The sequence below is a fragment of the Megascapheus bottae genome, chromosome 3, assembly GCF_031878675.1.
Source record: "Megascapheus bottae isolate mThoBot1 chromosome 3, mThoBot2.hap1, whole genome shotgun sequence".
Lineage (NCBI taxonomy): Eukaryota > Metazoa > Chordata > Mammalia > Rodentia > Geomyidae > Megascapheus > Megascapheus bottae.
Window position 1 is genome coordinate 89,793,461 of NC_143511.1, and position 16,092 is coordinate 89,809,552.

At 61.5% G+C, this 16,092-nt stretch overlaps 2 protein-coding genes across 2 annotated transcripts; both read right to left on the reverse strand.

The window, feature by feature from the left end:
* Window positions 1–499: 499 nt before the first annotated feature.
* Dnlz (DNL-type zinc finger) lies at window positions 500–3,178 on the reverse strand. Its single transcript, XM_090330926.1, has 3 exons — window positions 2,941–3,178; window positions 2,006–2,145; window positions 500–789 (listed from the first exon to the last, which is right to left on the reverse strand). Exons 1-3 carry the CDS (start codon window positions 3,157–3,159, stop codon window positions 615–617), a joined length of 534 nt encoding a protein of 177 aa, XP_090187052.1. The 5' UTR covers window positions 3,160–3,178; the 3' UTR covers window positions 500–614.
* A 1,404-nt stretch (window positions 3,179–4,582) lies between these two features.
* On the reverse strand, window positions 4,583–12,041 carry Card9 (caspase recruitment domain family member 9). Its single transcript, XM_090330927.1, has 12 exons — window positions 11,630–12,041; window positions 11,158–11,295; window positions 9,812–10,116; window positions 9,492–9,671; window positions 9,262–9,405; window positions 8,905–9,030; window positions 7,002–7,193; window positions 6,529–6,570; window positions 6,163–6,208; window positions 5,273–5,349; window positions 4,891–4,967; window positions 4,583–4,787 (listed from the first exon to the last, which is right to left on the reverse strand). Exons 1-12 carry the CDS (start codon window positions 11,811–11,813, stop codon window positions 4,688–4,690), a joined length of 1,611 nt encoding a protein of 536 aa, XP_090187053.1. The 5' UTR covers window positions 11,814–12,041; the 3' UTR covers window positions 4,583–4,687.
* Between the last annotated feature and the right edge of the window lie 4,051 nt (window positions 12,042–16,092).

Below are 16,092 nucleotides of genomic sequence, written 5' to 3' on the forward strand. Positions count from 1 at the left end.
ATCCTGAGGGCCCGTCAAACAAAACCAGAGACAAAACACAGGGCTGAGGACCGGCGGGGCTCTCACTGCCTGAACCCCCCAGAACCCCCACGGCTCACACAGCATCACGAGGCACAGGCCGGCCCGGGACCTGCACGAGCCGCGCCCTCCCCGGCTCCAAGCACTCATGACCTGTCTGTGTGGCCACGGAAGCTGCTATGACCAAGGACCAGGGGTAAGGCGACTGGGGTCATGGGGGCAGAGCCAGCAGGCGGGACAGCCACCCTGCCCCAGGCCACACACACTCACCTCCGCGTGCATGTCCAGATGACCAGCAGGCGGGACAGCCACCCTGCCCCAGGCCACACACACTCACCTCTGCATGCATGTCCAGATGACCAGTCCAGCCAGCCCAGCCTCCACTGGCAGATGAGGGGGGGGGGGCAGGGGACCTTGCAGCCACAAAGAGGGCTCCTGGGGGAGTCACTCAGATTCCAGAAAAGAAAGTCGGTCCAGCCCATGAAGGTGACGTTTGTTTACTGACAAGAAACAGGCAGAGTCTGGGAGTCTGAGAGCCGGGACTGATGGAAGCCTCTTTCTGGACGCCAGGAGTCCACAGGCAGAGTCCACGTGCGTCATCTCTGCTCTGTCTGGCTGGGGTGGGTGGGGTCCTCCCCTTCCCTTTCACCCTCGTCTGGGGCGCGGGGGGAGCTTGAAGCCCCCGCAGGCTCCACAGTCAGCTCCAGGGCTCCCTCGCTGGCCACCCGGCACACTTTCTCTCCTCTGGCTGCCAGGATCTCTTCAATGTTCCTGAAGGACAGGAGCAGCATTACCCTGTACCTGACTCGGAAAGCACATCCTGTGGGCTAGGCACGGTGGCTCACACCGGACATCCCAGCTACCCAGATGTGGGCTGGGTACGGTGGCTCACATCAGACATCCCAGCTACCCAGGAGGCTGAGATCTGAGGATCACAGTTCAAAGCCAGCCCGGGCCCAAGTCTATGAGACTTATTTCCAATTAGCCACCAAAACAGCTGGAAATGGCACTGTAGCCCAAGTGGCAGAGCACTAGCCTTGAGCGAAAACACAGGGACAGCGCCCAGGCCCTGAGTTCAAGCCCCTGGAACTGCATTAAGGAAGAAGGAGAGAGGGAGGGAGGGAGGGGGCAGGGAGGGAGAGGGGGACAGGGGACAGGAGGAGGTGGGTGGGAGGGAGGGAGGGAGGGCGTCATGGAGGAGAAGCAATTCATGGCTAGCTCAGGTCAGAAGCTATTTCTAGCACACTGATGGCACCAGGGCTGTGGCACCTTCTGCATCTTCACAAAGTCCTGTGTATCTGCAAGCCAGGTTAACCTTGAGAACCAAGAACAAACACAGGCTGCCACGTGCCCTGCTGCAAGAACCGCTGGGGACAGTGTGGCCTGTCTCCCACAGCCCTGGTCCTGCCCCAGTCCTTCACGTCTGGCCGGGGACTCTCACCACCATGGCCCGACAGGATCATGTGACAGGACCAGTGATGCATGGCCAGGCATCAGTGCACTAATAGCTGACCTTGCAGGACCTTCACAGCTCCGAGGGGCTGCCAGGACGCAAAGACACAGAGACAAAAGTTACAGTGTAAGGCCCCCACCCCAGCCAGGGCAAAGAGGGCAGCTCCCTGACGCCCTCCAGATCAGCAGGCCTCAACAAGATCAGACGTCTTAAACGTTAAACACCTCAGGAATTACCAACCCATCGGAGAGCGGAGGAGCATCCAAGACAAGCCCGGCTGGCCCAAAGTATATTGAAACACCAGTGGGGAGGGCAGTGCCCACATGATACAAAACGTAACATGTGGTTTATCTGAAATCCCAATCTTAGAGTGTCCTGCATGGGTAGGGAGGTGGGGCTGGCCCGGGTGGACCCAGAAACGCCACGCCAGGTGAGTGGTTTCAGGAAGGCCCGGAGTCTGCTGCTGGATGGACTCCTGGCCTAAAACCTGGGCCTATCCTGGGGCTCAGGCCTGGTTCTTCCAGCTGGCCTCACCTCTTTCCGTCCAGGTCAGAGAACCAGCCCAAGTTGTCAGCGATGATGTGGTGGTTCTGGCAGCCTGGGCAGGTCACAATGACCACGCCCCGGTGATAGGCCAGTTTTGAGATGCACTTGGAGGACCGAGTCCCACAGACCTGGCTGAGACAGAGGCAGGTCAGGAGAGAAGCCCACGGGGTAGCTCCACCCCTTTGTGAGGCCACACCCCATTGTAGCCCCGCCCCTTCTGACTGCCAGCATGCATCCTCCTGGAAGACCCTACCCCTGGGGATAGATGCCCTCCCTCGGAGATACCCCACCCAGGACAGCCTCGATTCTCCCTCCTCCCACTTCGGGAAGACCCCTCTCCCCTCCTCCCTCAGGCCACACCCCTAGAGAAGACCCCGCCCCCAACTCCCTCAGGACACACCCCTAGAGAAGACCCCACCCCCAACTCCCTCAGGACACACCCCTAGAGAAGACCCCGCCCTCTCCTCCCTCAGGACACACCCCTAGAGAAGACCCCGCCCCCACTCCTCCTTCAGACCCCACCTCTAAAGACCCCGCCCCTCTCCTCCCTCAGTCCACACCTCTAGAGAAGACCCCACCCCTCCTCCCTCAGGCCACACCTCTAGAGAAGACCCCGCCCCCTCCTCCCTCAGGCCACACCTCTAGAGAAGACCCCGCCCCTCTCCTCCCTCAGGCCACACCTCTAGAGAAGACCCCGCCCCCAACTCCCTCAGGACACACCCCTAGAGAAGACCCCGCCCCTCCTCCCTCAGGCCACACCTCTAGAGAAGACCCCGCCCCTCCTCCCTCAGGCCACACCCCTAGAGAAGACCCCGCCCCTCCTCCCTCAGGCCACACCTCTAGAGAAGACCCCTCGCCCTTGCCCGCTCTCCAGCCGGGTCCCCCGGTGCCGGAGCCCGGGCCTGGGCCCGAAGTGCGCCCACCTTGCAGGTGTAGACCAGCCGGTAGTGGGCCGCCTCCACGCGCCCCAGCGCCGCCGCCGGCCCCGGCCCGGAGGTGCAGCTCCGCCAGCCCCAGGCCCAGGCCCGCCGCCTCCCCGAGGCCTCCGGGAACGGCCCCCGGCCCCACGGCCTCCGCAGGCCGGGCCCTCGGGGGCGCGCGGCTCCCAGCAGCACCGGCACGCGGCCGGCCATCCGCCACATCCAGGCGGCGTCCCCCGGCCCCGCCCCGCGCGCCTGAAGTGGAGCCCGCCATCTTGGAGGCGGGCACGCGGCCGGAAGCGCCTAGTTTGGGCTTCCGTCCGGAGGCGAGCTGGTCCCGCCCCCTGGCGCCGCCCTGCGGAGCGACGCCGGCGCCCGGACCCCAGGCTGGAGGCCCGGCTCCGCCCCGACCCCACCCCGGGACCCCAGGCTGGACGCCCGGCTCCGCCCCGACCCCACCCCACCCCGGGACCCCAGGCTGGACGCCCGGCTCCGCCCCACCCCACCCGGGACCCCAGGCCGGACGCCCGGCTCCGCCCCCACCCCACCCCACCCCGGGACCCCAGGCCGGACGCCCGGCTCCGCCCCGACCCCACCCGGGACCCCAGGCCGGACGCCCGGCTCCGCCCCGACCCCACCCGGGACCCCAGGCCGGACGCCCGGCTCCGCCCCACCCCACCCGGGACCCCAGGCCGGACGCCCGGCTCCGCCCCCACCCCACCCCACCCCGGGACCCCAGGCTGGACGCCCGGCTCCGCCCCCACCCCACCCGGGACCCCAGGCCGGACGCCCGGCTCCGCCCTCACCCCAGAACAGGCAATGTCCCCTGTCCCCCACACTGTGCCCAGGACAGGCAGTACCCCACCCCCCACACCGTGCCCAGGACGGGCAGTGTCCCACCCTCCCCACACTGTGCCCAGGGCAGTGTCCCCTGTTCCCCCCACCCCAGGACAGGCAGTGTCCCTCGTCCCCCACACTGTGCCCAGGACGGGCAGTGTCCCTCGTCCCCCACACCGTGCCCAGGACGGGCAGTGTCCCCCGCCCCCCACACCATGCCCAGGATGGGCAGTGTCCCACCCTCCCCACACCGTGCCCAGGACGGGCAGTGTCCCCCGCCCCCCACACCGTGCCCAGGACGGGCAGTGTCCCACCCTCCCCACACCGTGCCCAGGACGGGCAGTGTCCCACCCCCCCACACCGTGCCCAGGACGGGCAGTGTCCCACCCTCCCCACACCGTGCCCAGGACGGGCAGTGTCCCACCCTCCCCACACCGTGCCCAGGACGGGCAGTGTCCCACCCCCCCACACTGTGCCCAGGACGGGCAGTGTCCCCCGCCCCCCACACTGTGCCCAGGACGGGCAGTGTCCCTCGTCCCCACACTGTGCCCAGGACGGGCAGTGTCCCCCGCTCCCCACACTGTGCCCAGGACGGGCAGTGTCCCTCGTCCCCACACTGTGCCCAGGACAGGCAGTGTCCCACCCCCCCCACACTGTGCCCAGGATGGGCAGTGTCCCACCCCCCCACCCCAGGACAGGCAGTGTCCCTTGTCCCCCACACTGTGCTCAGGACAGGCAGTGTCCCCCGTCCCCTCCCCAGAACAAGCAGTGTCCCACCCCTCCACCCCAGGACAGGCAGCATGGGCCTCGTAGTGACTTTATTTCCTAGCTGCACGTGCAGTGCGAGTACAAGGCTGTGGTGCCACAGGAGACCCAGGGCAGCGGTGGCGATGGGAGGGCGCGGCCGGATGGGCTAGGAGCCCTCCGTGTCGGTGTTGTCGCTGCCCGTGGTGTTGCCTCGGTCCTCCTCGCAGTGCCGCCAGCCGTTCTGCGCCTTCCGGATTGCACGCTTCCTGCGGAGGCCGTGGGGTGGGTGGGGCCGTGGAGGGGAGGGCGCATCCCCAGCCCTCCCGAGCCCTGCCCGACCTCCTCACCCCCATCACCCCACGCCCGCACCTGCGGTAGTTCTCGAAGCTCTCCTTGAGGCGCCGCCGCTCCTTCTCAGGGGGCTCCCCGCTGCCCGGGCCCACGTCCTGCAGAGGGGAGAGGCCGCAGGTGGACGCCCTGCCCTTCCCTGACCTGGACCAGCCAGCTGCCCCTCCAGGTGACAGGCCATGGGGCCGTCTGTGGCCTGGGTGGCTGGGAGCCTGTGCTCCCATCTAGACCGGCTACTGGGAAGCTGCGGGGACACAGCCGCCCAGTCAATGCAGCCTCTGCTGCCAAGGCCTCCCCGGGGTCCCCGCAGGGCCAGGGTCCAGGAGTCACCTCTCCTCCCTCTCTCCCCTCCCAGCCCTCAGGTCAGGCACTGAGGCTGGGCAAGAGGCCCCGGGCAGCTTACAGGGGGAGTCAGTGGGAGTTGCTCCTTCTGCGGAGCCACGAAGGGCCTCTCTGGGCTCTCCCCGTCTGCCGGGCTGCCTGAAATGAGACCCGTGCCTGTGGGTCCTGCTCACTCTCAGCGTGGCTGCCACCTCCACCTGCCCACTCTCAGCAGCACTGTACTGGGCTGGGCACACAAGGCCTCTGGGGCAGTCTGGTGGGCCCTGGCAAGGCAGCCTCGGAGCCCTGCTTGCTCCCCTCCATCTGCCCTCTAGCACCAGCTCGGCCCACTGCTCCTGGGCCGGCAGAAGGATCCTGGCCTCAGGCCTGGCCGGCTGAGCCAAGTTCCCCGGGTGGCACTTACACTTGAGGCTCCAGTGGGCCTCGGTGCCCATGGCCAGCAGACCTGGTGCCTAGCCACCCTAGAGACCCTGGTGGATCCCTGGTCCTCCCACCTCTGTGCCCATTTGGGACACGTTTGCAGCCTCAAGTTCTCGTGCGTGGGGCTGCGGCAGGTGGCTGGCCCTTACTTCTGCATCTCCTGCCACTCCTTCCCCTTTTGCCTTTGCTTCGAGGCTGAAATCAGGCCCACTGCTCAAGTCTGGTTCCCTGTGTAAGCTCCCAAGCGTCTCTTTTCCTACCACTGGGCCTCCCACCAGCCCTTCAGCCACTGCCACACACACGGAGCCTGTGCCAATCAGCGCCCCAAGTCCTGCCTCCAGGACAAGTAACTCAATGGTACAATGCGCAAAGGAGGGGTCCTGTCCTGTAGTCCAGCACCGGGGACCGACGCTGGCTCCCATCTGCTGTGAGGCTTGATAGGAGGTCAACGCTGCCTGCATTCCCACTGCCCAGTGTGTCTGGAGGTCCTCGGCCTGCCCTGTGGAGTACACAGCGGGGCCTAACCCTCACCTTTGTCTGACAGCTGGGCGTCCTCCAGGTCCTGAGGCAGAGAGAGCTTCAAAGACAAGACCGCCATGGGTTAGGCCCTTCTGTGAGCTGCCCCTGCCCCTCCAGGACAGGACCTGATCTGTGCAGCCTCGTTGCTCTCAGCTGGGCACGGCCACCATGAGCACAAAGCTCTCCAGAGCCATGAGGTTCCCACCAGGGGCAACCATCCTTGCCTTAGTTTACCCCATGCAATCAGGCCTGTGCTCTTCCTCCACCCAGTCCAGAGCAGGGGAGACCAGACAGCCCAGAGCAGGATCCACAGGGGGTGAGTATGGGGTGTGGTCCAGGGGAGGCCAGCTCCCGGGCCCCTCCTGGGGCCACACTCACCTCCTGGGAGTTCCGGGGTGAGCTGTCTTCCAGGTCAGAACTCTGTGGCCACAAGGAAGGGGGCCAGTCAGGCTGTGGGGCCCTGTGTCTGGGGGTCCCGTGCATATACCAGCCACACCAGGCAGGCCTCTTTGCAGACTTCCCCTCCTCCTCTCCTCCTCCTCCTCCTCCTCGACACCCCCACCCTGCCATGCCCCCTGAAGGTCACCGCTGGGTCCCATTTGCTGCTTGGGCCTTGAGCTGTGTCCACAGTCCTCCCCCACCATGAAGAGGGGGACCTTGGTAAGGATGAGCTGTCTCCAAGCTGGACAAGGGGGTTCAGGAAGACCAACAGTCTTGCCAAGGCCACCAGTGGGGCGCTGGCCACACCTGGCAGGAACCATGGATGTGCCATTGCTCATGCTCCCCCTTGGGGGATGTGCTGACCTCTGCCCATGCCCTTATTCCCCCCCCAACCACCCCCCAGGACTCACCAGGATGAGCGAGTCCAGCTGCTGCTGCTTGAGCCTGCTCTCGGCGGCCAGCAGCCGGCCCTCGCACTGGAACAGCTGCAGCTGCAGCTCGTCTGCCTTCTCCCCCAGCTCCCGGACACGCTTGCGCAGCTCGTCCTTCTCCTGGAGTCTGCGGGCACACTGTGTGTGCAGCTCCTCACGGCAGGCCATGGCCTGTGGGGCAGCGCCGCTTTCCTCAGGCACATGCACCTCTCTCCTTGGCTCGGGGTGGCCTTCCCAGCAGAGGCCGCAGGGGACCCAGCCGCCCAGGGGCTGCCAGCACGGCCCGAGCGGGCCTTGTCTTCCCTCCCTTTTGTTCTGCTCTGACCTAACTGGCGTTGGAGGGATTGGCAAAGTCACGAGGGCTCATGATGGACGCAGACAGATTTTTTTTTAAGCACACACAAAATCAAGAGAGAAAAGAAAGACAGACAGACAGACAGACAGACACACACACACACACACACACACACACACACACACTCAGGAGAGTCCCTAGGGACCTCGGAGACCTGCCAAGTCTTCCTGGACAGTCAGAAGAGTGTTATACCCCACCTGTGTGGGCATTTCATGAACTCTGCATGCCTGGGCTACCGAGAACATGACTGCTAATGCATTTTAGGAGTGTAACGTGCCTCATGCCTGTAATCTATTACTCAGGAAGGAGACTGAGATGGAAGATCACAGGTCGAGGCCAGCCCAGTCTTTGAGATTTTTTGTTGTTTTAATTTTTATCTGCTTTTTGTTAATGTGGTATTGAGGAATTGGACCCAGGGCCTCATGCATGCTAGGCAAGCACTGTATCACTTAGCCACATTCCCATCCCCTCTTTGAGATTCTTATCTCCGTTTAACTACCAAAAAAGCCAGAAGTAGCACTGTGGCTCAAAGTGGTAAAGCACTAGCCTTGAGCAAAAGCAGCTCAGGGACAGTACACAGGACCTGAGTTCAAGCCTCAGGACTGACATCAAAGGAAAAAAAAAAAAGCGTAAGATTAAATGGGTTCCAGAAGCTCACTTCCACCTACAATTCTAGGTACTCAGGAAGCTGAGCCCGGAGGATTGAGATTCAAAGTGAACTGCAACAGAATAGTCTGAGAGACTTCATCTCCAAAATAACCAGCAAATAAACAGGGCTGGAGACTTGGCTTAAGCTGTAGAGCACCAGCAAACCAGGCAAGCCAAGCAAATACAAGTTCCTGAATTCAAGCCCTGGTGTGAGACAGAGAGAAAAAAAACAGGATTGGGGGGCAGGGTAAGATCTAAAATGAACCTCATACTTTTGCACACCTGAGGCACAAGACCTCGGAGAGCAGTCCAGACCTCGCTGAAGGATGGGACTCTTGCCACACGCTGGTAGCTGATGTCTGAAATCCTAGCAGCTCAGGAGGCCAAGATCTGAGAGGTTTAAAGCCAGCCTAGGCAAGAATGCCTATAAGAATCTTTTTTCCAATTAACCACCAAAAATCTGGAAGTGAGCTGTGGCTCAAGTGGTAGAATCACTTTTGAGCAAAAATCAAATCTAAGGGACAGCTTCCAGGCTCTGAGTTCAAGCCCTAGTACTGACACAGAATGCATACACACAAGACTCACTCAGAAGGCTGTGAAGAGCCCAGATGGCTGGCCACACAGGGACTGCCAGCCCTCCGGAGTTCTGCCACTGCTTCTAACGTCGGCCCACCTGGAAAGGACCTGTCCAATCCCAGCCTGCAGCCTTGCTTTCCCAGGGGGCTTCCTGTCTCCACAGATGGCGCCCAGGAATCCAAACCTCACAGCTACTGACACCTCTAGCACTGCATGAAGCAGTGAGGAAGAACAGTCCCAAGCTGGCATGCTAGGTTCCGTCCACAAGAGTTCAGCCAGCCAAGGCCCTTGTGTGGTCCCTACCTGGTCCCTCTCGATGGCCACCTCCTCCATTTGTTGCAGGATGGCCTCGATGCGGTCCTTGTACATTTTGGAGTCCTTCCGCAAGGCCAGGCACTGCAGCTCAAACATCTCCCTCTCCTCCGTGCACTGCAGGAGGCGGTGGCTCAGTCCTCCTTTGCCCTCACCCACCCAGCCACCCAGGTGGCCATGGCCCACAACTCAGGGGCACACCTGGTCACACACACCACTTGGGACAAGGGGAGGCCAGGCCCACCGGAGACCATAGCCACTGCATGGGAGGGCTGTGCCTTTGGAAGTGAAGGGAAGACGCTAAGTGGGGGTCCCACCCCTGCCCCCCAGGCCCCAGGGGCACTGTACCCGGGTGCGGAGGGCCTCGCCCTGGCGAAGCTCCTTGCGCAGGGAGAGGATGGTGTTGGCCTGCTCCTGGTGCTCCCGCAGGGCCTGGCGCCAGTCTTCTTCCAGCACCTGGATGTAGGGGCTACTCCTGTCCGGTCTCCCCTTCTGCAGATGACCAAGAGGAGCAGGCTGGCAAAGCTGCGGCCGCCCCACAGGACACCACCTCTGCCCGCTGCACCCAGCACCCCCACCTGCACCGAGGCCTCCAGCTCCTGCACCCTGGCCTGCAGCAGCGCGTTCTCCTGCTGCAGCTCCCACAGCAACTCCTGGCTGGGCCGCTGCTCCATGGCGTATCTGAGCTTCAGGGTGTGTTTGCGCTCCACCTTGCAGTCATCCTCTGCCTTCATGAGGCTGTGCCTGAGCCGGTCAACCTGCGGGGACTGCAGTCAGCCACAGGCCGCTCCAAGCCTGGCGCCGGGGCGGGAGTGCGTGCGTGCGTGCGTGCGTGCGTGCGTGCGTGCGTGCGTGCAGGGCAGCGGCCTGGGCCCGCTGCGCTCTGTGGCCACCTCACCTCGAGCTGCAGGTCCCGGTTGCGCATGAGCGCCGCGCCCTTCTCCTCGCTCAGGCGGGCCAGGCGCATGGCCAGGTCGTAATTCTCGTCCTTGCAGCGCTTGAGCTCGCGGCCTCCGGCCTCGCACTCCTCCCGGAGCCGCTGCACTCGCTCCTGGTGCTTGCGCAGCAGGCTGTCCTTGACCCGCAGCTCCTTGATGAAGTCATCCTTGGAGCTCAGCACGGCCGTCAGGTCCTGCACCTTCTTCTGCAGCTTCATGACCTCCGTCATCAGCAGCTGCGTCAGACCTGACTCCCCCGACACATCTGGGGGCCACCACGGCCTCAGTGGCTGCCTGCTGTGGCTGTGTCCCATCCTGAGGGCTTGAGGAGGGCCTTTCCAGCCTGGCCGGGAGGCCCGACCCGGCTCCAGGCAAGCTGGCCAGGAAGTTCTGCTCAGGGCCCCGCACCCTTCCAGGCCCATTCTGCCTCTCTGCTGCCTCAAGACTGTCTCTATTTCCTGGAGCCACTGTGCCAGTGAGGCCACCCCCTGGGTCTAATTGATGGTGAACCTCAATGAACTGAATGAGGACTGGCTGTGTCTGTCGGGCCAGGACAGTGTCCCTCCCATCATGCTGGACCCAGGGACAGTCGTTAAGGCTCGGGGGATGGGGCCTTAGAAGAGTCAAAGCTGTTTCCAGCCAAGTGCCAGTGGCTCACGCCTGTAATCCTACTTGGGAGACTGAGATCTGAGGATCAAGGCTCAAGGCCGGCTTGGCCAGCCCAAGCAGGAAAGCCTGTGAGAATCTCATCTCCAATTAAGCATCGAGCCAGAACTGGAGTTATGGTTCAACTGGTAAAGCATCAGCCTTGAATTTAACAACTAAAGGAGAGCCAGGCGCCAGTAGCCCACGCCTGTTATCCCAGCTACTAAGGAGGCTGAGATCTGAGGATCGTGGTTCAAAGCCAGCCTGGGCACCAAAGTCCATGAGACTCTTATCTCCAGTTAACCATTAGAAAATCAGAAGTGGCACTGTGGCTCAAGTGGTAGAGCACTAGCCTTGAGCTGAAGAGCTCAGGGACAGCGCCCAGGCCCAGAGTTCAAGCCCCATGACAGAAAAAAACACAAAAACCATAAAAAGGACAGCACTCAGTTCCTGAGTCTAAGGGGCGGGCTCAGGAGGTATGAAGGGGAGGCCCCACCCCCAGCTGCTCCCTTTCTGCAGGCCTGCAGCCATTCAGAGAGTCTAGACTAGGTGGGAGCCTATCAAGGATGTCAACCTCCTGGCACACACCATCTCATCTCCAAGCAGGCTTTCTACCCGTGCTTGTCCACCCAGCCCACCCCACCCTCCCTGTGCCCCTCACCAATGATCATGGAGAAGACCCGTGCCGGCTCCTTGCCCGTGACCTTCTTGTACAGCTGTGGGTAATAAAGCTCCAGGCTCTCAAGGAAGGCCACATAGCCCTTGTGGCCTGTCCGTTGCAGGATGTCCAAGAGCATGCCTACAGGCAGAAGGGGCAGCGTGGGTGGGCAGAGGCCAAGGAGGCCCTCAGGAGGCCACGGGCCTTGGTGCCCATGCTCTGCCCATCAGGGGCCCTGCCTGGCAGAGGGGGTTGGGTGTTGGACTCAGGGGGGCCCAGGACAGTGCCTCTGCCCAGCGTCCTTGGGGTCCTTCGGGGTCTTAGCATGGTGGAGTCCCAGGTGGGGGTGGGCGGGGACAAGAGTCCTGTTCACGTGCTCAGGATGGAGGCCAGGTGGGGGCAGGGCAGAGAGGCCTGGGCCTGGCCCCCTGGCAGCCCCAGGGACCACGTCTGCAGGTGTGAGAGCAGGACTCACCCGCCTTGCGCTTGCGGGTCACCAGGCTGGGGTCGCTGAGCACCTGCTCCTCATCGTCGGGATTTAGAACCTTGCACTGGCGCAGGTAGGGCGTGATGCGAGAGGGGTCCATGACGGAGATCAGCTTCACCCGGAAGCTCTCCAGCGAGCTCCAGCACTCGTCATCGTTCTCGTAGTCCGACATGCCCTCCGCAGGCGGCAGGCTGCAGTGGGAGAGCAGCCGTGGGGGACACCCGCCTCTGCTTCCTGCCCAGCCTGGACCCAGCCAAAGCTCTGGCAGGGTCACCTGAGGGGCTCTGCCTCATCTCCCGGCTGCATGACCAGCTCTAGGCCGACAGTGAGGCACGGTGATAGCCCTGTTCCGTCTTTCTGCCGCCTTTGGGACATGGACAGGTTCCCCCAAGCCAAGAGCCCTCACCACTCCACTCCCTGGGGCCCGCATCTTGGCATGTCTGGACCCAGCTGCCCGATACCCAGGCTACGAGGGGCAGGGTGGCTGGCGCACTCCCTTGCCATGCAGGACTTCCTCATTCCCCACCAGGCCCCACGTTCTTCCGTCGGTCACCAGCTGGTGATGCAACAGCCCTCTGGCAGCTTCCTGTGCTCACTGTCACAGGAGCGTGCTCGTCTCCTCCAACAGGCCAGACACAGGGAGGGGACAGCAGTGTCACCCCAGCCTGGCAAGGCTGCTGTGGTTGCTTCTCGTGCTAGGTGCTAGGATCCCTGGACTCTTCCATGTCAGATGAGGCCTGGCCCCTGACCTCAGGCTGGGGGCGTCTGGGGTGGGGCCAGCTCTGGAGGAAGAGGTCCACTCATGTACTCTACCTGTGTGAGGCAGACCCCTCAGCCAGCAGGACTGGAAGCCTCAGCTCAGGACTGCCCTAAGGTTGCCAACATCATAGTCTGTGGCCCTCTTCAGTGGGGACAGTCCTGGGCACCTGAGAAACACGGGCATCCAGTCTCAGGAGGTGGGTGGGCATCACCAGTGGTAGAGATACGGCCCCAGCTGGCTTCCGGCCACACCAGCATCGTCCAGCCCGGTGGGGAAGCCAAGTCCACATGGTCCCACACTGGACTTCCACACGCCTTGCCGGGCCACCCTTGGGACCAAGCACCCCTCCAGTGCCTAAGCGCCATCTAGTACTTGTCCTGGGAGATTACTGCTCCTCTGGACGCTTGGCCCAGGGCCACCATGGCCTCTCCAGTCACCTTTCAGCGAGGACACCCGCCAAGCCTACCTCAAGGGTCCGGTACCAGGCAGCAGCAGCAGCAGGACGTCCGCCAGCCCGCCAGGAGCCCGGGCCTCTGGCCGGTGGAGATGCTGCTGGTCGCCCGGCTAGAGGGAGGGTGGTGCCGGGAGTCCCTGCACTTCCTGCTGGGCTCTGGGGAAGCCACAGAGGCCGGCTGGTCCTCCCACAAGGGGACAGTCCTTGCTGGACTGCTTTCTGATTCGTCCGGGAGGGAGGCCCCTAAGGCAGGGCAGAGGGAAGTAGAGATTCTGTGGGGAGCAGAGGCGCCCTCCCCACCTGCCAGTCTGCCCAGTGCCAGTATCCTGAGGCCGCGGGGAGGCCCAGATTCCCAGCAGTGTGGATGGGAGGGAGGGGCTGAGGACCTCCTAAAGCTGGAGGAGGGCGATCCGCATCCAGCTCCTTTGACCGAGACTCAGACTTCAGGAGAAGGCTCCAGAAGAGTGCTCCTTGGCAAACGCCAAGTTACCCATCACCTGGAAACATCCAGGCAGTCAGGCCAGCTGGCCGTCGTTGGTCCTAAGGGCAGGGCACAGTGCAGCCTGACCAGCACAAGCTTGCCAATCACCCTGGATGCCTGGTACAACACGTGAGGCGTGCGGTGGTGCTGTCAGTCTAAGCAGGCTGGGGCAGTGTGTTCTCCACTGCACACATACAAGTTTCCTGGTGACATGGCTTCCCCCTCGTCCTCGTCCTGGGGCATCCCCACAGCCAGTCCCAGGAGGCTGCCGATGGCAGGGCAAAGAAAGCCTGGCCAATGGACAGCCTGCTGCTGACTGTGCCAGCCTTCTCTGCAGGAAGCCCTTGGAGTCTCGTGCCCACCACAGTGCAGGAAACCGGGGCACACCTGAGCCTGCAGAGCTGGTTGTACATGTTGCCGCCTGGCCTGCCTGGCGAGGCTGAGGCAAAAGCAGGTTGGGGTGGCAGCCGGGAAGGGCAACTGTGACCCCTCCCTCTCTCTGACCCTCAGTGGCATCCAGTCCCTCTTGCTGGTTTCTGCCAGGCGTAGGCAGAGACCCTCCTAGACTCTCGGGAAGTTGGGCTTGGGCCCTGCCTAGGTCAATTCACAGGCAGGGATCTACGGAGCCACGGCCAGGCCCCCAAGCCAGCGCTCGACCCATGATAGAAACATGTGCCTTAACAAGGCTGTATCCGGTACCCGAGGTCCCTGCCCTGGGGTCTATGGCCAGGCAGGAGTGAAAACGGAAGACCCCATGGAAGAAGAGGGGTAAGTCAGCCGCAGAGTATCTGCCAAGCACATCTGAGGGCCCGAGTTCAAAATTCTAGTATTACTTCAATAAACAAATGCTGTATTAAAGTTCAGCTAGGAGCTGGGCCCTGGTGGCTCCCGTCTGTCATTCTATGTAGAGGCTGAGATCCGGGGTCGCGGTCGGAAGGCAGCCCGGGCAGGAAAGCCCACGAGGCTCGTCTCCAGGGAACCACTTCCAAAGCCGGAGCCAAACTGTCCCGACGGGAAAGGCACCCAGGGTCAGAGTCCAGGTCCCAGGACCAACACAGACACACACAGCTCCCGAGTTCAAGTCCTGTGAGCCGCCGCCTCCCACCCCAGCAACACACAGTATACTAGGAAGCTAGACATTGGTGGCTCACACTATAACCACACTACTCAAGTAACCAGGGTCTGGGAACTGCGCTCACGGCCAGTCTGGGTGAACAAATCCAAGAGACTTTTTTTTTTGGGGGGGGGGGCAGTCTTGGGCTTGAGCTCAGGGCCTGAGCACTGTCCTTGGATTTTTTTTCTCAAGGCTAGAGCTCTACCACTTGAGCCTCAGCACCACTTCTGGATTTTTCTAAGTATGTGGTACCAAGGAATAGAACTGGGGTCTTGGTGCATGCTAGGCAAGCACTCTACCACTAGGCCACACTCCCAGCCCGAGATACTTTTTTTTAAAACCTGCCACTCCTGGGGCTTGAACTCCAGGTCTGGCTGCTGTATCTGAGCTTTTTGTTGCTTAAGGCTATGGCTCTTTCACTTGAGCCACAGCTCTACCTTTGGCTTTTGGGTAAATGGAAGTATGAGTCTCAGGAACTTTCCTGCCCAGGATGGCTTTGAACTATAATCCTCAGAAATCAGCCTCCACAATAGATAGGATTACATGTGTGAGCTACCAGTACCTGGCCCCTGAGAGATTATTTCTTATTAGACAGCAAAAAGCTGGACCTGGAGGTGTGGCTCAAGTGGCAGGGCACCGTCTGTGAGTGAAAAATGCCAAGCAATAACATTAGGCCTGAGTTCAAGCCACAATACTAGCACCAAAAATAAATAAATAAAATTTAAATTAAATTAAAAAAGCTAAGGGTAGACAGGGAGTTTAGCCTAATGGTAGAGTGCTTGCCTAGCATGCACAAAGACCCAGGTTCGATTCCTCAGTACAACACACATAGAAAAAAGCCAGAAATGGTGCTGTGGCTCAAGTGGTAGAGCTGGAGCCTTGAGAAAGCCCAAGGACAGCGCCCAGGACCTGATTTCAAGGCCCAGGACTGGCAAAAATAAAAAACAAAAAAATAAAAAGCTAAGGGGCTAGGAGCATGGCCTAGCGGTAGAGTGCTCACTTACTATGCACAAAGCCGTGGGTTTGATTCCTCAGTACCACATATACAGAAAAAAACACGAGTGTTGCTGTGGCTCAAGTGGTAGAGCTCTGGCCTTGAGCAATGTCCAAGGACAGTGCCCAGGCTCTGAGTTCAAGGCCCAAGACTGGCAAAAAAAAAAAAAAGTCTAAAAAACAGGCACTGGGGGCTCACACCTGTAACCCTCATTCCTAAGAAGGCTGAGATCCAAGGACCATGGTTTGAAGCCAGCCTAGGGAAGGAAAAGGGTGTCTGTATTCAAACTCCATGACTGAAAGAAAAAAGTGCTAAAATTCAGCAGCAAACCTCTCCCTCCCCCCCCCACCCCTGCCCAGCAAAGATTCCCAATATGTAGCCGGTACTGGCACTAGAACTGAGGGGCATACCTGCTGTTTTATCCTTTCTGCACTAGAAAGAGGAAGCACAGGACAAAACCAAAGCCCACAGGGCGCCATGGGCCTGAGGGCTTGAGTGGGGCTGCCCCAGCCTACGAACAGGGAAGAGAAGCTCCTCCACGTTCTTCAGGAAGGCTTGGCTCCACGAGCAGAGGCGCTGAGGACCTGGACCGGCTGACGGCCCTATTCCTCCAGACCACAGACCCACACAAGTCCATCTCACTTTTAA